This window comes from Eriocheir sinensis, chromosome 57 (genome assembly GCF_024679095.1).
Source record: "Eriocheir sinensis breed Jianghai 21 chromosome 57, ASM2467909v1, whole genome shotgun sequence".
Lineage (NCBI taxonomy): Eukaryota > Metazoa > Arthropoda > Malacostraca > Decapoda > Varunidae > Eriocheir > Eriocheir sinensis.
The window spans coordinates 10,234,475-10,258,707 of NC_066565.1; the positions used below are offsets into that span (position 1 = coordinate 10,234,475).

The 24,233-nt window shown below is 44.7% G+C and overlaps 2 protein-coding genes and 1 long non-coding RNA gene across 82 annotated transcripts in view; 1 reads left to right on the forward strand and 2 right to left on the reverse strand.

Moving 5' to 3' along the window:
- LOC126984872 (uncharacterized) overlaps positions 1-22,819 on the reverse strand; it is a 66,589-nt gene extending 43,770 nt beyond the window's left edge. For 6 of the 50 annotated variants that reach the window (XR_007738114.1, XR_007738115.1, XR_007738117.1 and 3 more), the window contains exons 1-4: positions 22,358-22,452; positions 11,971-12,054; positions 11,551-11,718; positions 11,301-11,468 (exon numbers count right to left, since the gene is read on the reverse strand). Coding sequence is in view for 2 of the 50 variants with exons in the window: in XM_050839170.1 (XP_050695127.1) it covers positions 11,301-11,468; positions 11,551-11,718; positions 11,971-12,150 (516 nt within the window). In the remaining 48 variants the exon portion in view is untranslated. The other 44 variants (XR_007738121.1, XR_007738119.1, XR_007738125.1 and 41 more) reach the window with 27 other exon arrangements.
- LOC126984869 (zinc finger protein OZF-like) overlaps positions 1-24,123 on the forward strand; it is a 79,455-nt gene extending 55,332 nt beyond the window's left edge. For 11 of the 31 annotated variants that reach the window (XM_050839167.1, XM_050839155.1, XM_050839165.1 and 8 more), the window contains 2 exons: positions 15,750-15,914; positions 21,795-24,123. In XM_050839167.1, the coding sequence (XP_050695124.1) occupies positions 15,750-15,914; positions 21,795-21,953 (324 nt within the window). In that variant the 3' untranslated portion in view covers positions 21,954-24,123. Of the gene's footprint in view, positions 1-605; positions 649-3,629; positions 3,852-10,905; positions 11,025-11,080; positions 11,109-13,041; positions 13,124-14,147; positions 14,276-15,459; positions 15,567-15,749; positions 15,915-21,794 lie in introns of those variants that run through there. The other 20 variants (XM_050839147.1, XM_050839142.1, XM_050839152.1 and 17 more) reach the window with 9 other exon arrangements.
- Positions 4,293-10,862, reverse strand: LOC126984879 (uncharacterized). Its single transcript, XR_007738140.1, has 4 exons — positions 9,923-10,862; positions 8,467-8,637; positions 7,343-7,402; positions 4,293-6,359 (listed from the first exon to the last, which is right to left on the reverse strand). It is a non-coding gene; the product is annotated as an uncharacterized LOC126984879 (long non-coding RNA).
- Positions 24,124-24,233: the final 110 nt, after the last annotated feature.

A 24,233-nucleotide genomic window follows, 5' to 3' on the forward strand; every position in this document is an offset into this window, starting at 1 on the left:
CATTCCTCCTCCTCCGACTGGTTTGCTTGGTGGCTTTTCTGTTATCTGGTCCTTCCATGGCTGCTTGTCCTTCTCCTGATGTTTCTTTTCTTCTTTTTTGTTGTATGTGTGGTCTTGTTCACTGTCTTTTTCGGTTAATCTTAAGGATCACCACTCCAAACCAATATTCGTAGTATCTTAGCACGTGAAAGAATTATTATTATAATGCATTTTCGTATACGTTTTACCTTGGGGAGGGGCCAGGGGGGCAAGCCTCTTTAATTATAGAGTTAGGTGGCTTGGATTTTCTAAGTCCATTGTTATTGTTTCACAAGCGCCTCTATGCACAGACTGAGCCTCATACCTGCCTTGCAGTGCACCCTACAAACTAGTTCCTAAGTCAGTAATATCCAAAATGCGCATGGATTATAACGATTTCGGACAAAAAAACGGTCTTTTAAGAGTTTTATGTTATTTTTTTCTCTATATTAAAGCAACTAATGCCACAGCTATTTGTATTTTCTAATACATTCGTAAAATGTTACTACGCGAGGGTATCAGCGGCGGCACCTAACGGCGGGTTCCTGAATTCAGTTGTTTTCAAGCCGCCATAATGGATGGAAGGCCCGACACTCACTCCCTCAAAATATCCGTCTACTTTACCTTTCGGTAAGTGTTAACTGAGTATTTAACCTCTTTATTGGTGTGCATGTAGGTTGACAAAAGGACCGATTACTATCCCAGTACCGGGTCCAACAAAGACACGGGCGTGTCATGTGTCACATATGGTGTGACAAGCACGTGTCAGAAAACAAACGGATATTGTTCAATGCGCGATACTTATAGTGGAATTTGAGTAAAATGGAGGCCAGGGTCATACGTAGCAGTCGGTAGGTCACTCCCGCGTCAGTTAACAGCAGGAGCGTCAGTTCGATCTGGATGACAGCTGTCACAAATCTGTTTTATTTTGTACCTTAAACTACTCGGTAAAAATGATCTAGCATCAACTTACAAGAAGTGGACGGGTTAACCGTCAGTATTGTACCATATGTAATTATGAAACATGACATTTCCCAAGAGTTGCGCTCGACTACGATTGGGGTGGTGGGGTGGGGGTTCAACTACGCTGACCATCCAAGTACACGCCCTACACTCGTCAACAGACCCGCTGCAGCGGCTACTACGTTATATAGGAATAGATTACAAGAGTATACGTTAGGGAATTTCCTTTCTTTAAAGACTAGGGATTTTTCCCGATTTTGGGGATTTTTGTAGGGACATTTTGAAAGCCCATTTTTCAGTGATTTGGCCGCCCACCACCAAAATCACTGTTCCCTACAAGGATTAATCGAGCTAACGGCCACCAAAACCACAGCTCCCTAAAGGGATTAATCGAGCTAACGCCGCCGCCGCAAAATAGCTCGCATTCATTACCTACCGTATGAAGCATCACTTGGTCTTCATATATTTTTTTCTACAAACGTTTGGTTAGCGTCGGTACGCTTGGTTAGCAACGGTACGCTTGGTTAGCACTGGTATGCTTGGTTAGCAATGGTACGCTTGGTTAGCGATGGTACGCTTGGTTAGCGGTGGTATGCTTGGTTAGCGACTAGCCCACGCATGTGAGACCAGGTACACCACGCGTGGTTATTATTTTTTTTAGAACACGCAGCCCAACGGCTGCCATGCTGAGGGCCGGGTATAGCCCGGGCCTGTTCAGCCCGAGTCCCGGATGACCTTGAGTCATGGCTCAGGGCTGTTTTGGGGTGGTTAGCGATGGTATGCTTGGTCAGCGATTAGCCCACGCATGTGAGTATACGGTAGGGATTTTCCCTACTTTGGAGACTAGGGAATTTTTCCTGATTTAGGGATTTTTCTAGGGAAATTTTGGAAGGCCATTTTTCAGTGATATGGGCTCCCCCCCCCAATACCCCGGTTCCCCACAGTTCCCCAGGCTTGTCTTGGGGGACTGGGGTGGTGGAGTGGGTGGACTGGTGATTCTTAAGATTTACCTCTTTTTCTTTCTGATCACTTTTATTTTTTTCACCTTTGGCTTCTTCTACCCCCATTTTTTCCCCTTTGCTAGCATTAATTTCATTGCTAGCCTTACCCTGTCTCTACACTTGACTCTACCACTTCACACTGACTCTCCACGACACAGTCTTTCTCCACAGCGGCAGCCCCCATCACTCCAGAGTCCACCTTGGTTTCCCTCTTCTGCTGCGCTGTTGCCTCCTTTCTGTTGTCCACATCTGGCATCTTCAGCATCTCAGGTGCCCGAGGTCCCTGGGTCACGCCTCCTCCCCCAAGGTTTCTCAGCTGCTCTGCCATGCTTCTATTTTCTACCTCTAAAGCTCTTAACCACTCCTTCATGTCCTCCAATTCTTGTGTCTGCAGTTCCATTTCTTTCTTTTTCCTCACTAGTTCCTCTTCAAGTAGGCCCACCTTATTTATACTTCTTTTCACCACTGGTTTGCATTTTCTACAGAACCATAGCTCCTCTTTAGATTTTTCAAGCCCTTCATATAACTCCATTTTCACCTCCTCACATGTAATATGGGCCCAGCTCTCACACCCATCACACTGTAGGCCTTTGTCTCCTTCTTTTACTTTCTTCTCACATGCACGGCACACCTCCTTCTTCCTCCTCGCCTCCTCCTCACAGCTTGCACATACCTTCATGATTGAGCTTCCCTGTGAAATCGCACTGGCAGCATCTCTTCTTCTTAGCCCCTTCCCCTCTGCTGCCAGGTCTTTCCGGCATGGTCTCGTGCTCCTCGTGACTGTTACCGGCGTTATTATCCGCTTCTCGCGTCCTCCTCCTGCTCCCTGAATGTTTGTGACTTACTTCTTCTCCTTTCACTCCACTGTGTGCTGTCGTTTTCGTTAAATTCTTGTTTTTTCCCCGTTGTGATTGCTTACGTTTTCAAACCGCCATGCCGGCTGTGTTGTCCCGGCAGTGTTGCCAACTGCTCCTCAAACGCGCTAAATTGGACCCAAAACCGTTGCAATAGTTTTTTTGTAAAGTACATTTCCGCATCGGACGAAATATATTGTTATGCCGGACGTGTTACTTGGGTTCCGTGTCGCCGTCAGGAGACTCCGTGGGAGGGAGATATGTAAACACTTTGCACAGCTTCTGAACGCTGAGTCACTGCCTCGCTGACCGTCTCCCCAAGTTCCCACCATTTTGTCATGCTTTCCGTTTCCATCACAGCTCCCGTTTCCATTATTTTATCATTTGATTTATTTATTGGGGTTACTGGCTAATTCTTCATGTCCGATTCGTTTTCTTTTTTAAGTTGCTAATAAATATTGTTATTGTTATTAGACTATGATCGAGTACCCATATCACCGAGATATCCACTCACTGAGTGGTGATCTCTCTCTCTCTCTCTCTCTCTGAATGAAGTGAATATTTATTTTTTCGATAAAAAAATAGCATGTATAGTTATTATGGAGGTACTCGATCATAGTCTAATAACAATAACAATATTTAATTGCAACCTAAAAAAAAATCGGACATGAAGAATTATCAATAATCCAATAAATAAATCCGAACAATCTGGTACCGGTACCGTGCCGTTTAGCTGGTACCGTTAGTACCGGTACTGGTACCGGTACCTGCCCACCCCTAAACTGTCTGCCAGGTGAAAGCAACAGCACACGCCGAGGCCCGAGCAGCATCCCTTCTGGCCCTGCCCAACCAGCCCCCTAAAACACCCCAGAAGAAGAAGACGACGAAGGCTCCACACCCACGGGCCAGCGCTGGGGACCTGCTGGCCAGCGACACCCTCAGCCCCAACACTGGCAGGACAACACCTCCACCACCGCCGCCGGGAAGTCTTAACCTTCTCATGCAGCAGAAGTAGGTAAGCTTCTCCTTGACAAAGTGGAATCAAAGGCTCTTCGTCTCATCAGCTCTCCTCCTCATACTGATAGTCTTCTACCTCTCAAATTCCGCCGCCATGTTGGCTCTCTTTCTATCTTCTATCGATATTTTCATGCTGACTGCTCTTCTGAACTTGCTAACTGAAGACTTTCTACTCATGCTCATCCCTATACTGTCCAAACCCCTTATGCAAGAGTTAACCAGCATCTTCACTCTTTCATCCCTCACGCTGGTAAACTCTGGAACAATTTTTAGGAAAAATATGGTGTAGAAAGCATTTGTTAATATATATATATATATATATATATATATATATATATATATATATATATATATATATATATATATATATATATATATATATATATATGTATATATATACATATATATATATACATATATATATATATATATATGTGTGTGTGTGTGTGTAGCAAACATATCCAGTGCTTTAAATACAAGCAAAGCATACAACATTCTATACATGCTAGATTACTATAATGCCTTTGCAACTGTGGTTAACCCGGATGTCACACTGGTCCTGTGTCCCAGGGTAATGGGTTCCCTAACATCACACCCTCAAGGGCCAATGTTACAGAGATGAGCACCGAGGCCACGTGCTGCTACAGCGTATGCCCCCAACCGTACCTTTACCGTTTGCAAAATGCTCTTAGCTGAGTAAAAATATCATACTAACTGTACAAGTGCCAGATAATGGCAAGCATTGCATACTGCTTGACAGGGCAGAGAACAAAAGCTTCTAAGCATTACAACTGAAATAAATGGGAGACACTTAAAGCTTCTTAACTGAAAATGACCCGATTTATAACAGGCAAAACCAACAATGGTGCGTTATATACAATAAAAACTGTATAAAAATGTTGCAAGGCACATCAATATAAGAGCAAAGCATCATAAAACATGCTGAAATACATGATGGAGGACATCAAGAAGGTAACACATGAGTTGTCTTAAATGGAATGCAATAACTTGGTGGTCCTGGGAGACAGCCGAGCCTGGAGGTGAAAATGGGATGAAGGACACAGTATGATCTCAAGCTCTGACCTTGGTGTCAGGGTCATGAAGATATTAAGCTCAGTAGGCACAACTCTGCAGCGGAGGCACATATGATAAAAGCAAATGAGACAAAATAAGGCAACTCATAGTGTAAGAAAATAGCAGGAAAGTTATGCTGCAGTATGACACACCAAATTACAGGCCAGACAGTGATTTGTATTTCATAGGCTACATCAGTAAACATGTAGCATTTATTGTAGGAACCACACATTAAAGTTGGATGTCATAAAATATATGTTTTTAGCACACATTAAAGTTGGATGTAATAAAATCATTTGATATGAAACTCCTTGAACTAGCCAACCAAACAAACCACTCTCTGTCCATCCCCCCCCTTCAAAAAAGCATTATTTTTCACAAGGTTTATGATGCATTAGTCAAGAATATCAACTGCCATTACATTTTGTCAAAAAAAAAATCATACCTATGTGATTATGTATATCATATAAAGCAGAAAAAAATTGCATGCTGTAATACAAACAAGATTACTCCTGGAAGCCACATTAATGATGCCAGACACGTGATGATAGACACTTAATGTGATGAAATTACATGCTGTATTTCACATTATGAAACCAAGCCAAGTGTCACTGCAGCACATTATTAGGTAAGGCAGACACCAAAAGCTTGTTACCTGAACAAGATTAAACATAACAGGCAAAATCCACAATAAAGTATTGCACACTGTTGGGTAGGGAAGAGAACAAATGTTCCCAAGCATTACACCTGAAATAAACAATGGCAGATATTCAAAGCTTGTGAGCTGAACAAGATCTGATTTATAACAGGCAAAACCAACAACGGTGCATTACATGCGATATCTGGCAGGGAAGATAAATGATTCCTTGCATTACAACTGGAAAGTGGCAGACACCCAAAGCTTGTTAATTGAACAAGATCTGATTTATAACAGGCAAGACTAACAATGGTGCATTACTTGCAATATTTGGCAAAGTATATGGAATTTTTTTTTTGGCATAACAAGAGTAATACTAAATAATGGCAAATCCCACGAAGTTTCTCTTCTTTTGACAAAGCCTGTGCTCTTTGCTGCAGGGCTGTCAGAGTCTGTTTGCTCCAGCTAACATGTACTGAAATACCCCTGAGTCATGAGTGAAGTGTTGAAACTGAAGGCAAGTGAAATACTGTGCTTAGAAATCTATTAGCATTTGGACTTTGATAGTATAAGGCCAGAGCAAACCTCCTCTCTTGTAACCCATATCTCCTACTAGGCTTAGATCTTGCAGCATGTTGAACCTGACCTCAGAAAAAATCCATCCCTATTGGACCTAAAAAATTGCTGGCTCTGGGCAAAAACTGCCCAGGAGTTGTAACAGCCTGGGCTTTGAGCTGCCTTGCCTCCCGGTGCAGACAGCAGGCTGTTGTGTGCAGCAATTTTCACTTTTCATGTCTGAAAATACATGAAAAATATTTAATCACAATTCTAATAAAATATGTGCATCTAATTGCATTATTTTCAGTGCTATACGGACAGTGAATCTAAGCATTGACATTGTCTGCACACCAGCTTCGATGGAAGGCTTCACTTAGATTGCCTGATAAGAGTAATATTTTCAGGAGATGGAGAGGATACAACTGGAGACTCTTGACAGATATAATGTCAAGATCTACAAGCACTCATTTACCATATATATCTTTGATGATCAGTCCATACTAAAACATTTGTCAATGTGTTGCCACACTAAAAATCTAAAAATTCCCTGTTTCTGCAATGTTAGCCATACCTAAGCCCTGCTAAACCATCCAAGTGAATCAAAAATGAGTTCCGGGCGGCAGCATGAGCCAATGCTAAATGGCGCCACTATAAAAAAAATTGCCTGCATCATGACAGGCCTGGGCTGACCGTCAGACCCCTGAAGAAAACCTACCGGCGCTATAGGCAGGTGGGGGAAAAAAAAAGGATCACATCAGAAGAATGGACAAAGGTTTGTTAGTGGCACTTCAAGGTTATGCTACCTCTTCAAAGATTGGCCAGTCATGGTTTAAAGTGGAACAGGATAAACAAGAAACAGGTAGGTATCTGTGGACACTACTGTTACTATCAATTGCCAGCCTATGGCAAAATTTGAACCTATGCTATCAAAAACATAAGACCCATATGCTGATCACTCGACTAATCGTAACGGTACTACACCCATAGAAACATAATAAAGAGTTTAAATATATCATTCAAAATGTCAACCTTTTTACATACCTTTTTTTTAAGATATGAAGCCTACTGGTGTAACAGTTAAATATTGAACTCAATTTGTATGCAGAGATGTGAAGTATGTTATTAAGCTGTAATATTTCCAACACATAAGTTGTGATTAAAACAACATGGAATAGTAACTAAAGAGGATAAATTATCACTGAGAACAAGAGGTTCCTTACTATATTGTGGTGAGCTTGATGGCCGAGTCGAGTTTCCTCCAACCCCATCAAGTTCACACCCTGTTGAGAGGCAATTTTTTAATCAAAGTGAAAAATGGATGCAAAAGGTCACTAAAACTAATTATTATACTTGGTGTCACAAATTTGGACAAATAATTTAGGGAAGGACTTGGCGTCACTGATGAGGTAAATGATCTTGTGCACTCATTGGGCTATAATATATACATTGTTATAATGTGTATTATTGTCTTGTTACTATATATTACCTACTGATAATGGAAATACATGTCAGGATTAATCATCAAATACAAGGAAAAAAGAATCATGTATGGAAATTGTGAACTTTTAAGTTCATGTAACAAACAAAGTTTATTATACACAAAAAGGTTGGATACTTCTGATGTAAAAGATTTTTGGATATAACATCACCCCCCTCCTCCATATTGGTTCTTTAAAGCAAGGGTTGACTACAGCTCATTATTAATTGCGGCAGGTTACACGACACTTTTTTTAGTGCAAACCACCTGGAAATCAATGATCATTATAAGGAATACTTCTCATGAGTAGCTACTAAAACTTGACAACCTAGAGGGATGCACCATCAGACTGTAAAGGAGAGATATATTATAAGACATAGCTACATTGGTGGATCCAAAGGGGGGCCCAGGCCCCCCCAATGTTCCTGAGTGATACAGGAAAACTAGTTCAAAAGCGCGCTGCGGCTAAAACAATGCTTTGGCACAAAGTCCAGGCCGTTATACCTATTGATTTAGGTCACTCCACCAGTTTTTCAAGACCAGGACTGCCGAGAATGGCTAATCGGTAATGCTTATGCTCCTTCCACCCGCAAAAAGTCTGACGTCCTCCCAAAAACTCATTTCCTGGATCTGCACCCAAGGACATACCGTAACATGGTTCAATGATCATGGACAAAAAAAAATGTTAAGACAATCAATATCCAATCATTTCAGGATACATAAATCAGCATCCATATGAAGGAATTCTACAACTTAAAAGTGATGTTGAGCAGGGCATGTGTTAAGTGACTTGCACAGTCTATTTTGTGAAGTCATAATTAGATTAATAACACAACAATCAACAAACACTAGATGAAGTATTCATACCAAAATCAGTACATGGAGCTGGTGCACTGCAATGGGAAGCACATTCCTGCAGCTCACCAAGAGGGTTGAATGATGCCATGTACTTCAGGGGGGGTGGCTAAATGTCTTCACCCTTGGCCTCTCCCCCTTCAGCTGCCACATTCTCTTGGATGATATCGGACGTGTTCGGGTCTGTTGGGATGTGGTTGTGTTAGATGTGGAATAACATACGACAGTGGAACATGGAAGGAAAGAGTATGTCCACACGGTAAAATACAGAGATGAGGATTGCACTGCATTAGTTGAGTGATTACAAGATGTAAATTGAAATTCTTTGGATACTGAAAGGATGTACGGGGACAACTGGGTGAGAAGAGAGAGAGATGCAGATTTTTATGTTATATAGCTAGTTACACCAATGAAGACTTAGGGCATACACATTGAGAAAGACCACAATTTTGGCTGCTAGATGGAAAAGCACTAGATGTCAAAGTGCCAGGACATTGAAGGAAGTAATAATAAGAAAAGCAATAATAATTAATGAGTGTAAATATATTTCTGATATTTTTGTTTATCTTAATACTAGTATTGGAATTTTCAAACACTAAGAATATAATAAATAAATAGATAAATTAATTAAAATAAATACATTAATTGTACTAATACTACCACTAACAATATTAACAGCACTGCATCTAATAGACTGAGCAATAAACTGAGTCTGATATGTAACCATAATTAAACTGTCTCTGTCTGAGTGTTATGTGAAGCTTGCTCCATGCACCGTGATAGGAATGGCATAGATGCATGCAGGTTGCTGAGATGCTTACAGTCACCAGCCACTTGTAGATATGTCACCAAAATGTGTTGGAAGCATTGGCGGCCAACTTCCATTTATTTAATTATTATTTTCTTTAAACAAAGGAGACAGCTCAAGGGCAACAAAGCGTACTAGAAAAAAAAGCCCCACTACTCACCACTCCCAAACAGACAAAAGTAGAGTCTTGATACACTCTTCTTGAAGGTCAAATTATAGGCAGGAGGAAATGCGGACAATGGAAGGCTGTTCCAGTTTATCAGTGTAAGGGATGAAAGAGTGGAGATGCTGGTTAACTTTTGCATAAGATGTTTGGCAAGATAGAACATGCAGTAATTGACTTAAATTAGAAAAGTATAGATTTAGGAGGGAACTAAATGGGCAGGCATTGGTTTAATAATAGGGTGGTGGGGGAATGGAATAGATTCCGCAATCACATAGTGAGTGCAGGGACGATAGCTTGTTTTATGAGTAGACTGGATAGCTACATGGACGAGGCTGACAGGTGGTAATGGGGAGGAATCTGGAGCTGCCGTGTGTAGGCCATTCGGCCTCTTGCCGCGGGAGGAGGGGAGGCATGCAGTTAGCAAATTCAGAACAGTTGTCAGCGTGAAAATGATTAGAATTTCCACATTATCATTATTTATATATGTCACTTACCCCGGCTGGCATCCTTCCGTAATAAATGTAGCTTCACACCAGGCTGTGTCCTCTTTATCACCACAAAGGGACATGATTTGAGGCTCCGGCTGGTAAACGTGGCGGCCGCGGCGGTGTTATGATTTTTGAACGAGGCAGCGTTGCAATCGGAGCAGAGAAAGATATTGCTGCGAATAGCTTATAATAAACAGTATAAGTTAGACCAAGATAATTATATTCACCCACTCTTTCCCCCTACAAACCAATGACTCAATGTATATATATCATCATTACTCATGGAAGCCAGCGTGCGTGCTAAAACAATGAGTTTGGAAGAAAAAACATGATCACATAGTTTTTAAAGAACGGCAGTAGGGCTACAATTCCTTGGTTCATTCCAGTATGTATACAGAAAGGTTAAACACATAAAACACATTTAACCACACATGCAGAGAAAGTAATATAATTGCGGTATAATAATATAACAATAATAGCATTACTCATGACATGCAGTCAGGCTATATCTACCTAGTAAATATATACAGTATATATAGTTCCTACTGTTCATTTTAATATTTATCTACCTTTATTTTTATTTATTTAAAATGGGAAATAACCAGACTGAAGAAAAAAAGTAGCAACATTTGCTGCTTGATCCCATGTAGCAACACTGCTGATTGGTTCTGGGGGTTGGGGGGGGGTCTGGAGGGGGGGAGGCGCCTGAATGTAAACAACGCTGCTCCTGCGCCATCTGTTGCAACCGACATACACCAACACCCGCCCACGGTCTCCCATAGAGGCCCCCTCTCCTGTTCTATAGTCTCCTTGGTCGCTATCGTCTGCCCCTGTCAGCTGATCATCCCCGCCCCCAGCCGCAAGGCTTGTTTTGCCAGATCCAACAGTATCCTTGGTTTTTGTGCCCGCCTGCTTACTAGACGGATTATTCTTCGAACGATTCATTCTTCTGGCAATATTACTATTGGAGAATTCCTTCACTTTTACAGAGCTCTCACGGGCACGTCCACCCTCGACCACGACCACGGACCCTAGGCCGCCGGTGTGTGGAGGAAAAGAGAACAAGGAAAGAACGAGGACAACAACAACACACTCAGCCGCCGCAAAGGTTGGGGCCGCCTCATCTGCAGGGCTGGACAGCAACATGAGTGGCCAGGACAAGCAGGAGCAGACTGCTGCAGGGGGCAGGAGGGTCAGTGGTCACCAGATGAAGCAACTTGCTGCTGGCAACTCCAGCAACAAAGGAGAGAGGAAGTTTGTGTGTCTTGAGTGTGGAAAAGAATTAACCACAAGGCATGGCCTCAGATATCACACCCTTACACACACTGATGTGAAGAACTATGAATGTAAGGAATGTGGGAAACAATTCATCCAGAAGAGTCACCTTGATAGACACACCCTTACACACACTGGTGTGAAGAACTATGAATGTAAGGAATGTGGAAAAAAATTCAACCGGAAGGGTAGCCTTGATACACACACCCTTACACACACTGGTGTGAAGAACTATGAATGTAAGGAATGTGGAAAAAAATTCACCCTGAAGGGTAACCTTGATAGACACCCATACACACACTGGTGTGAAGAACTATGAATGTAAGGAATGTGGGAAAAAATTCATCCTGAAGAGTCACCTTGATAGACACACCCTTACACACACTGGTGTGAAGAACTATGAATGTAAGGAATGTGGGAAAAAATTCATCCTGAAGAGTCACCTTGATAGACACACCCTTACACACACTGGTGTGAAGAACTATGAATGTAAGGAATGTGGGAAAAAATTCATCCAGAAGAGTACCCTTGATAGACACACCCTTATACACACTGGTGTAAAGAACTATGAATGTAAGGAATGTGGGAAACAATTCATCCGGAAAAGTACCCTTGATAGACACACCCTTACACACACTGGTGTGAAGAACTATGAATGTAAGGAATGTGGGAAAAAATTCATCCTGAAGAGTACCCTTGATACACACACCCTTACACACACTGGTGTGAAGAACTATGAATGTAAGGAATGTGGGAAAAAATTCAGCCAGAAGAGTCACCTTGATAGACACACCCTTACACACACTGGTGTGAAGAACTATGAATGTAAGGAATGTGGGAAAAAATTCATCCGGAAGAGTACCCTTGATACACACACCCTTACACACACTGGTGTAAAAAGTCATGAGTGTGAAGAGTGCGGGAAGAGGTTCAGTGTGAAGCAGGCACTCAATCGACATGTCTTCAGGCACTATGGCCTTAGAGAGTTCAAGTGTGATGTTTGTGGAAAGCTCTTTAAGACAAGGGGTGACATTGCCAGGCACATGAAGATCCACTTCTGAAGTGTGTCTGCCCACAGTAGTTATAGTGACCAAGGTAGGGAAGGGGATGGGAGGGAGAGGAAGGGGAGGAAGAGGAAGGGAAGGCTAGCCCAAGAACAGGAAGGGAAGGAAAGGGAAGGAAATCCCAAGGAAGGAAAAGGGAGAGTAATGTGGTGTGGCTGGGTGTGGTGTGGTGTGGTTGGGTATGGTGTATGGTGTGGCTGGGTATGGTGTGTGGTGTGACTGGGTGTGGTGTGTGGTGCGGCTGGGTATGGTGTGGTGTGTGGTGGGGCTGGGTGTGGTGTGGTGTGTGGTGGGGCTGGGTGTGGTGTGGTGTGTGGTGAGGCTGGGTGTGGTGTGTGGTGCGGCTGGGTGTGGTGTGGTGGGGCTGGGTATGGTGTGGTGTGTGGTGCGGCTGGGTTTGGTGTGGTGTGGTGTGTGGTGCGGCTGGGTGTGGTGTGGTGTGGTGGGGCTGGGTATGGTGTGGTGTGTGGTGCGGCTGGGTATGGTGTGGTGCGGCTGGGTATGGTGTGGTGTGGTGTGTTGTGCGGCTGGGTGTGGTGTGTGGTGCAGCTGGGTTTGGTGTGGTGTGGTGTGGCTGGGTATGGTGTGGTGTGGTGTGTGGTGCGGCTGGGTATGGTGTGGTGTGGCTGGGTATGGTGTGGTGTGGCTGGGTATGGTGTGGTGTGGTGTGTGGTGTGGCTGGGTATGGTGTGGTGTGGTGTGTGGTGTGGCTGGGTATGGTGTGGTGTGGTGTGGCAGGATTTGACTCGGCGACTTTTTTTACCTCGCTGTTGGTGGTGTTTGCAGAAGGACAAGCAGGACCCAGACGGTGACATCATTATGAGGCTTGAGTACGGTCTCCTGAACTCCTCGTCCCTGGAGCTGATTGGTGAGTTGGCGACCCTGTTTTTTCTTTGTTCGCATGTCTCTCTGTCTCTATCTCTGGTTGTGGCTTTTAATTGATGGGTCTGTCTATGTCTGTGTCTCTGGATGTTTTATTTGCTTCTCATTTTCTCTCTCTCTGTCTGGGTCCCTCTTTGTCTTTGTCTGTCTCTGTTTTTCTCTCATTTTCTCTCCCTGTGTGTCTCTGTCTCTCTGGATGTTTTATTTGCTTCTCATTTTCTCTGTCTGTCTGTCTGTCTGTCTCTGTCTCTCTCTGGATTTCTGTAGCTTTTCGTGATGGTTGTTTTTTTCTGTTTTTATTTTCTCTGTGTCTGTCTCTGTTTGTGTCTCTGTGTCTTTCTTTGTCTGTCTCTGTCTCTCTGGATTTCTGTAGCTTTTAGTGCTAATGGTTGTTTTATCTACTTCTCATTTTCTCTGTGTCTGTCTCTTTGGTAGTATTGCTTTCCTTCTCTTTCTCTACTTATCCCTGTTTCATTTTCCTCCGTTCTCATTTTTTGTTCTCTTTCTGTTCTTATGTCTTATTTTTTCACCGTTTTCCTTTCATTCTTTTCCTTTTTCATTTCTCTCTTCCTCTCCTTGTCTTAGTTTTCCCTTTTCATTTCTTCTTCTTCCTTTTGCTGTCTCATTTTCTCTGTGTCTGGCTCTCTGGATTTCTGTAGCTTTTATTTATTTATTTATTTTTACAACAAAGGAGACGGCTCAAGGGCAACAAAAAGTGCATAGAAAAAAAAGGCCCGCTACTCACCGCTGCCATAATAGACGAAAGTAAAGAGTGGCCAAGAGAGAGGTCAATTTGTGGTGGAGAGGTGTCTTGATAATGGCTGTTTTATGTCTACTTCTCATTTGGTCTCTGTCTGTCTCTGTCTCTGGGTTTCTGTAGCTTGTAGTGATAGTTCTCTCTCTCTCTCTCTCTCTCTCTCTCTCTCTCTCTCTCTCTCTCTCTCTCTCTCTCTCTCTCTCTTCTGGAAAAACAAATTGAATAGGTAACCTGGTGCGCACTTTCTCCGCAGAGCAACCCACGTGTACCTCCCCAGTCTAATGGTGAGCCTGGCGCCGCCCCTCGTGGTCTTCCAGCCTCCTCACCAGTGCATCTTCCACTCCTCCGAGCTTGTGTATAACTTGACCAACCAGTGATGAGGTGAGTGAGGGAAGGGAACAGAAGGGAAGGGAGAGGAAAGGAAGAGAAGGTTGAGAAAGGGAAGGGAAGGTTAAGGAAGGGAAGAGAAGGGAAGGTCAAGGAAGGGAAGGGAAGGTCAAGGAAGGGGAGGGAAGAGAAGGGAAGGTCAAGGAAGGGAAGAACATAAGAACATAAGAACGTAGGAGTCTCCAAGAGGCCGGTAGGCCTGTACAAGGAAGCTCCTTTGAACCTAAGCTCTCGTGTATCTAACCCCACCTAATATCGCTGTCCATGAATTTATCTAATCTATTTTTGATTAGAAGAAGAGAAGACAAAGAAAGGGAAGGGAAGAGAGAGGAAAGGAAAGGGAAGAGAGGAGAAGGGAATGGAAGGTCAAGGAAGGAAAGGGAAGGGAATGGAATGAAAGGGAAGGGAAGGGAGAGAAAGATAAGGGAAGGGAAGGGAAGGGAGAGGAATCAGAATCAGAAACTTTATTTCCATTTTATACAATGGTTATTCTTTACAGGCTTAAAACTATTGATCATAGTATATAGAGTGGTCCCCCCCCCAGGCGGGGACTCCGAGGCAGGGTGAAGGTGCGCCATTTTGAAATTTGGGAAAAGATGTCTACATAGTTTGTCTATTTTTGATCTGTTGCTCTGTCTGGAAAGCTGGATTTTCTTATAGCCTTCTCAAACTAATGCTTCCTCTACATAGTTTGTCTATTTTTGATCTGTTGCTCTGTCTGGAAAGCTGGATTTTCTTATAGCCTTCTCAAACTAATGCTTCCTCTACATAGTTTGTCTATTTTTGATCTGTTGTCTGTCTGGAAAGCTGGATTTTCTTATAGCCTTCTCAAACTAATGCTTCCTCTACATAGTTTGTCTATTTTTGATCTGTTGTCTGTCTGGAAAGCTGGATTTTCTTATAGCCTTCTCAAACTAATGCTTCCTCTACATAGTTTGTCTATTTTTGATCTGTTGTCTGTCTGGAAAGCTGGATTTTCTTATAGCCTTCTCAAACTAATGCTTCCTCTACATAGTTTGTCTATTTTTTATCTGTTGCTCTGTCTGGAAAGCTGGATTACCTCATGTCATTAGAATGCAATTGATACCTTTTCTTGGCCTTTGGAAAGAGTTGATGTGAGGGGAAGTGTTGAGGATGCCCGCTTACAGTCCTTGCTGAGCAGTTTCTGTGTCTTTCAGAGCGTGTGAAGCAGTTTGCCAACCTGGTCCTGGCCCTCATGATGCTGTTCGCCAGGTACAATCACTGGATGGTGGCCGACAAGTTTGAGAGACTCGCCCCCTCACTGGTAATTATGCTCCGTTGTCATTTTTCCTTCTCTCTGTTCAGGGGCAGGACCTAGTGTTTTTTATGCCTTTTTTGTTTTATTGCCCTTGAACTCTAAAAGATAAAACTACATGACCACCCCTAACTTAACCTCACCTAGCCTTACCTAACATCTCCTAACTTAACCTATCCTCCCTTACCCTAGCCAAGAAGTCACCCGCCGCAGCCGCCGAAGGGAAGGACAGAGGAACAGCCGCCAACTCCATCGCTGGCGGCTCCACATCTACTCTCGTCTCCTCCTCCTCCTCCTCCTCCTCTCTCAACATGGACGGTCGAAAAAGGATGTTTAGTGTGGAGGTGTTTGATTGGGGTATGTGGGTTGGTGTTTATAATTTCACTTGTGTGTGTGTCTGTGTCTGTGTGTGTGTGTGTGTGTGTGTGTGTGTGTGTGTGTGTGTGTGTGCTACCCTTCCCTCCCTCCCTCACCCCAATGTTTGTCTCTAGGTGTTTGTAGGTGATAAGATGACCTTTCAACACACCTTCTTTCTTTCCTTTATTCTTTGCATGGGGCCGTCAGGGCAGGTGTGTTGCCGTCATGGGGCCTTCCTGTGGTCAGGGGCCGTCTGTCTTGCCCATAATTCCGCCCCAACCTTACCTATGACACACACCCGTGTAAGGCATTGTGCTGCCAAAACATGTGTGTGTTGTACGCAGGAAATGACCCCCCCAACCTTACGTACCCTTATACCCGTATAATGCACTGCACTGCCAGATTCGTGTTGCCTTGGGTACCTGGCTATACAGTAACCAGCAGATAACATTATTTCGTCTGATGCGGAAATATATTTACAAGTTGTATCGTTTGTGGTCCAATGTAGCGTGTTTGAGGCTCGTGTGTGTAGCGGAATTATAAAGTTCCAGTTGGCAACGCTGCCAGGTGACAACAACAGCACGCGCCGAGGCCCGAGCAGCATCCCTTCTGGCCCTGCCCAACCAGCCCCCTAAAACACCCGAGAAGAAGAAGACGACGAAGGCTCCACACCCACGGGCCAGCGCTGGGGACCTGCTGGCCAGCGACACCCTCAGCCCCAACACTGCCAGGACAACACCTCCACCACCGCCGCCGGGAAGTCTTAACCTTCTCATGCAGCAGAAGTAGGTAAGCTGTCCTGCACAAGACAGGCCGCCCTCCACTCATAAGAACATAAGAACATAGGGAAACTGCAAGAGGCCGGGTGGCCTACACAGGGCAGCTCCAGAATCCCCCCCACTACTCACGATGGGTGAGGTGTAGTTACAGGGGTTACAGGTAGAGGCTTGATCCTCGTTATACCGGCGGTACTAGGCACGCATCCAGTACCCCGTCACCCTACTGCACCCACACCTCACTGCCACCTGTCGTCCTCGTCCATGTAGCTATCCAGGGTTAAGATTCGTTTTAGGTCCGTACCAGTATCTCATTACCTACCTTATGAAACATCAGTATCTCTTCATATATCTTTTCGGCAAAACTTAAGAATAACCACTACAAACCAATATTCGTAGTAATTTAGCACGTGAAAGAATTATCATTATAATGCATTTTCGTATACGTTTTACCTTGGGGAGGGGCCAGGGGGACAAGCCTCTTTAATTATAGAGTTAGGTGGCTTGGATTTTCTAAGTCCATTGTTATTGTTTCACAACCGCCTCTATACACAGACTGAGCCTCATACCTGCCTTGCAGTGCACCCTACAAACTAGTTCCTAAGTCAGTAATATCCAAAATGCGCATGGATTATAACAATTTCGGACAAAAAAACGGTCTTTTAAGAGTTTTACGTTATTTTTTTCTCTATATTAAAGCAACTAATGCCGCAGCTATTTGTATTTTCTAATACATTCGTAAAATATTACTAAGCGAGGGTATCAGCGGCGGCACCTAACGGTGGGTTCCTGAAGTCAGTTGTTTTCAAGCCGCCATAATGGATGGAAGGCCCGACACTCACTCCCTCAAAATATCAGTCTACTTTACCTTTCGGTAAGTGTTAACTGAGTATTTAACCTCTTTATTGGTGTGCATGTAGGTTGACAAAAGGACCGATTACTATCCCAGTACCGGGTCCAACAAAGACACGGGCGTGTCATGTGTCACATGGTGTGACAAGCACGTGTCAGAAAACAAACGGATATTGTTCAATGCGAGATACTTTTAGTGGAGTTTGAGTAAAATGGAGGCCAGGGTCATACGTAGCAGTCGGTAGGTCACTCCCGCGTCAGTTAACAGCAGGAGCGTCAGTTCGATCTGGATGACAGCTGTCACAAATCTGTTTTATTTTGTACCTTAAACTACTCGGTAAAAATTATCTAGCATCAACTTACAAGAAGTGGACGGGTTAACCATCAGTATTGTACCATATGTAATTATGAAACATGACATTTCCCAAGAGTTGCTCGACTACGATTGGGGTGGTGGGGTGGGGGTTCAACTACGCTGACCATCCAATTGCACGCCCTACACTCGTCAACAGACCCGCTGCGGCGGCTGCTACGTTATATAGGAATAGATTAAAAGAGTATACGTTAGGGAATTTCCTTTCTTTAGAGACTAGGGATTTTTCCCGATTTTGGGGATTTTTGTAGGGACATTTTGAAAGCCCATTTTTCAGTGATTTGGCCGTCCACCACCAAAACCACTGTTCCCTACAGGGATTAATCGAGCTAACGACCACCAAAACCACAGCTCCCTAAAGGGATTAATCGAGCTAACGCCGCCGCCGCAAAATAGCTCGCATTCATTACCTGCCGTATGAAGCATCACTAGGTCTTCATATATTTTTTTTCTACAAACGTTTGGTTAGCGACGGTACGCTTGGTTAGCAACGGTACGCTTGGTTAGCGTTGGTATGCTTGGTTAGCGATGGTACGCTTGGTTAGCGATGGTACGCTTGGTTAGCGATGGTACGCTTGGTTAGCGATGGTACGCTTGGTTAGCGATGGTATGCTTGGTTAGCGACTAGCCCACGCATGTGAGACCAGGTCCACCACGCGTGGTTATTTTATTTTTTTTAGAACACGCAGCCCAACGGCTGCCGTGCTGAGGGCCGGGTATAGCCTGGGCCTGTTCAGCCCGAGTCCTGGATGACCTTGAGTCATGGCTCAGGGCTGTTTTGGGGTGGTTAGCGATGGTATGATTGGTTAGCGATTAGCCCACGCATGTGAGTATACGGTAGGGATTTTCCTTACTTTCGAGACTAGGGAATTTTTCCTGATTTAGGGATTTTTCTAGGGAAATTTTGGAAGGCCATTTTTCAGTGATATGGGCTCACCCCCCCGGTTCCCCACAGTTCCCCAGGCGTACAACACTGACCCAGGTGTACAACCTGACCCAGGTGTACAACACTGACCCAGGTGTACAACACTGACCCAGGTGTACAACACTGACCCAGGTGTACAACACTGACCCAGGTGTACAACCTGACCCAGGTGTACAACACTGACCCAGGTGTACAACACTGACCCAGGTGTACAACACTGACCCAGGTGTACAACCTGACCCAGGTGTACAACACTGACCCAGGTGTACAACACTGACCCAGGTGTACAACACTGACCCAGGTGTACAACACTGACCCAGGTGTACAACCTGACTCAGATGTACAACACTGACCCAGGTGTACAACACTGACCCAGGTGTACAACCTGACCCAGGTGTACAACACTGACCCAGGCGTACAACACTGACCCAGGTGTACAACACTGACCCAGGTGTACAACACTGACCCAGGTGTACAACCTGACCCAGGTGTACAACACTGACCCAGGTGTACATCCTGACCCAGGTGTACAACACTGACCCAGGTGTACAACACTGACCCAGGTGTACAACACTGACCCAGGTGTACAACACTGACCCAGGTGTACAACCTGACCCAGGTGTACAACCTGACCCAGGTGTACAACACTGACCCAGGTGTACAGCCTGACCCAGGTGTAGAACACTGACCCAGGTGTACAACCTGACCCAGGTGTACAACCTGACCCAGGTGTACAACCTGACCCAGGTGTACAACACTGACCCAGGTGCACAACACTGACCCAGGTGTACAACACTGACCCAGGTGTACAACACTGACCCAGGTGTACAACACTGACCCAGGTGTACAACTTCGTTCATCCTTCAAATATGCGCTCTCTCCGCTTCACAGAGGTTGTCAAGGTTACCTCGGCCAAGCGCGAAAAGCTTGTTCCCCTGTGCCCCACCAGGTGGATTGAGAGGCATGACAGAATGATGGTTTTCGTTGAATTTCTGCCTGTCATCGCTGTTTTTCTCAAGGAGGAACTTGACGCCACCGCTGGGCTCCTTCTCATCGCCATACGTGTTTCCTGCTTTCTTGTTGGACTGGTTGTAGTGGAGTGTATATTGGCACATACTCTCGAGCCGAGCCAAACTTCAGAGGAAAGATGGCGACCTGGTGTCAGCCGATGCCGTGGCATCGAGACCATTTTTGCCAAGTTCAGAGCAGATGCGGAGAATCATTTTCACGATGTGTTCACGAAAGCGGAAGAGCTTTTGGTCGAGGTGGGGTCATCGCATGACACCATCCCTGTGCCACGACTCTGTGGACGACAGACCCAGCGATCAAATGTTCCGTGCGAGAATGCTGAGGAGTACTACCGCCGGGCGGTGTACATTCCGTTCGTGGACCACATCTTGGCTGAGTTGAAGAGTCGGTTCGGTGACGACACAGTGCCTGTCGCACTTCAGCTCAAGCAACTCCTCAAAGGCCCAGAAACGGATGTTGCGTGCGGTTGTGCTTCAAGTGGCGAAGCTCTACGAACTCGACATTGAATCCCTGACACTCGTGAAAGCAGAAGCAGAGCGCTGGGGATTATCTGTTCCGGTCTTCCAAACGATCAAAGAAGCCCAGGCACACGCCAGCACCAGCATCTGAGGAGTACCGTCGGCCAAGAGCGCCTGAACGGGCTTGCCCTCCTCTGTGTCCACCATGATATCCCCATTTCAGTCGAGAGATTGATAAGCAAATTCGGCGAAAAAAACCGCCGACTACTCTTTGCTTGGTGAGGCACTTGTTGAATACTTGGGAATTTGTAAATATATTTCTTTAGATCAGCCAATCTTTGCAAATGTGTTACCTCAATCCCATGTAAAAGAAGCCCTATAAGAATTCCTTTTTATCTTCAGCTGCGTCTAATTTCACATAATAGCTCTTTTTTGTAAAGGTCAGGTTTGTAATTTATATATGACCTGTATTATGATCACCCTTGCTGCTTACATAGCGAAATAAACATTTAGTTTTCTTCGAGTGATCGTATGGTGATGATTTCTCCCTGTTCAGATATGCCTTTTTACAGGTCGGATGTGCAGTTTGAATTATTTCTTGTTATTGCTTGCCAGCTTAATATTGATTGCACTTCATATATAGATACAAGAAAAATTCATTTGTCACATATACGTTGATTGCTCGGGAGCTGCGGATTTTAAGCAAAGAACCGCCATCACTATCCATTGGTCTTCACTGTTTGAGGCTGTCGCTAACTTATGAAATTTTACCAGCGGGCTCCCCAAAATTGATTTTCTGGATCCGCCTTGCTTTGTTCCTCGTGTCAACTGTTATATCAACTGTTTTGCTTTCCACTGCTTCATTAATCACACTCTTGACTTCCTCCCCAACTTTCTGCTTGACTTCATCAATCCTAGATTTGAACTCACTGTTCACTTGAGACCTGATATCATCTCTAATTTCCTCCTTCAGACTCTTGACATCACTCTTGATCTCCTCTAAGGCCTCAGTGGTTTTAGTTTCCAGGGCATCCATACGTCTTTCTACTTTATCCTGTCTCTTGGATGTGTTGGTTACTTGTTTGAACAATTTCCCCGCAACAATATCGCATTTGGTACAATACCAGTGAATCTTACTTACTTGATTGCTGCTCCGGAAATTATACACTGCCTCAGTGACCTCCTCACACTTTATGTGGTGCCACATTTCACATAGTTCACAGCCTAGAGCCTTGTCTTCCTCACCAACCTTAACCTTACAGACTGGGCATGTGTCTGTTTGTTTATCTGCGTCGCTATCGTCTGCCCCTGTCAGCTGATCATCCCCGCCCCCAGCCGCAAGGCTTGTTTTGCCAGATCCAACAGTATCCTTGGTTTTTGTGCCCGCCTGCTTACTAGACGGATTATTCTTGGAACGATTCATTCTTCTGGCAATATTACTATTGGAGAATTCCTTCACTTTTACAGAGCTCTCACGGGCACGTCCACCCTCGACCACGACCACGGACCCTAGGCCTCCGGTGTGTGGAGGAAAAGAGAACAAGGAAAGAACGAGGACAACAACAACACACTCAGCCGCCGCAAAGGTTGGGGCCGCCTCATCTGCAGGGCTGGACAGCAGCATGAGTGGCCAGGACAAGCAGGAGCAGACTGCTGCAGGGGGCAGGAGGGTCAGTGGTCACCAGATGAAGCAACTTGCTGCTGGCAACTCCAGCAACAAAGGAGAGAGGAAGTTTGTGTGTCTGGAGTGTGGAAAAGAATTCACCACAAGGGGAGGCCTCAGATATCACACCTTTACACACACTGGTGTGAAGAACTATGAATGTAAGGAATGTGGGAAACTATTCATCCAGAAGAGTACCCTTGATAGACACACCCTTAAACACACTGGTGTGAAGAACTATGAATGTAAGGAATGTGGGAAACTATTCACCCTGAAGGGTCACCTTGATAGACACACCCTTACACACACTGGTGTGAAGAACTATGAATGTAAGGAATTTGGGAAACTATTCACCCTGAAGGGTCACCTTGATACACACACCCTTACACACACTGGTGTGAAGAACTATGAATGTAAGGAATGTGGGAAAAAATTCATCCGGAAGGGTAACCTTGATAGACACACCCTTACACACACTGGTGTGAAGAACTATGAATGTAAGGAATGTGGGAAAAAATTCATCCAGAAGAGTCACCTTGATACACACACCCTTACACACACTGGTGTGAAGAACTATGAATGTAAGGAATGTGGGAAACTATTCATCCTTAAGAGTACCCTTGATACACACACCCTTACACACACTGGTGTGAAGAACTATGAATGTAAGGAATGTGGGAAAAAATTCATCCGGAAGAGTCACCTTGATACACACACCCTTACACACACTGGTGTAAAAAGTCATGAGTGTGAAGAGTGCGGGAAGAGGTTCAGTGTGAAGCAGGCACTCAATGAACACGTCTTCAGGCACTATGGCCTTAGAGAGTTCAAGTGTGATGTTTGTGGAAAGCTCTTTAAGACAAAGAGAGACATTGCCAGGCACATGAAGATCCACTTCTGAAGTGTGTCTGCCTACAGTAGTTATAGTGACCAAGGTAGGGAAGGGGATGGGAGGGAGAGGAAGGGAAGAGAGAGGAAGGCAAGGCTGCAGTAGGGAAGGGAAGAAAAGGCAAGGAAGGGAATCGAAGGCCAAGGAAGGAAAAGGGAAGGGAAGGCAGAGCAAGGAAGGAAAAGGGAAGGGAAGGGAAAGCTAGTCTGAGAAAGGGAAGGGAAGGAGAGGGAGGGTAATGTGGTGTGGCTGGGTATGGTGTGGTGTTATGCGGATGGGTATGGTATAGTGTGGTGTGTGGTGCGGATGGGTATGGTGTGGTGTTATGCGGATGGGTATGGTATAGTGTGGTGTGTGGTGCGGATGGGTATGGTGTGGTGTTATGCGGATGGATATGGTATAGTGTGGTGTGTGGTGCGGATGGGTATGGTGTGGTGTTATGCGGATGGGTATGGTATAGTGTGGTGTGTGGTGCGGATGGGTATGGTATGGTGTAGTGTGGTGTGTGGTGCGGCTGGGTATGGTGTGGTGTGTGGTATGGCTGGGTATGGTGTGGTATGTGGTGCAGCTGGGTATGGTATGGTGTGGTGTGGTGTGTGGTGTGGCTGGGTATGGTGTGTGGTGCAGCTGGGTACGGTGTGGTGTGGTGTGGCTGGGTATGGTGTGGTGTGGTGTGTGGTGTGGTTGGGTATGGCTGGGTATGGTGTGGTGTGGTGTGTGGTCTGGCTGGGTATGGTGTGGTGTGGTGTGGCAGGATTTGACTCGGCGACTTTTTACCTCGCTGTTGGTGGTGTTTGCAGAAGGACAAGCAGGACCCGGACGGTGACATCATTATGAGGGTCATTCCACCGTTACGGTCGTTTCATTCGGAAGTAACTTATTGGTGTACTCTTACCTGTATCTCTAGAAGTTATGCGGTTAGCTTGATATGATTTTTACCAAGATAGTACTAATGGCTAAAGAGGTTAATGAGACTATCCGGAACATTCTGTGTTTATTGTTGTTCTTGTTATTTATTGTTGAAGAGGACGTTACGGCCGTTTCACAAATGCAACCCGCAGTTTGACTTAGTGTTGTACATATGCAAAACTCTGTGAGAATACAAAGAAATTTCCAAATATTTTATATGCATGTTATAGATGAAGCTTTAAGTTATGCAAATATGTATAGGTTTTGTCAATTACCATTTCAGTTTTTCATACAAAAAATAAAGAACGCCGTTACGGTCGTTTCGAAAATTTCGTTACGGTCGTTTCACTGCAATTTCCCTTAAGAAATAAAGCAAAAATAATGGCAATAATTAAGTACCAGGACATTATGGCTTTTTGGGCCACTAATATATATATATATATAT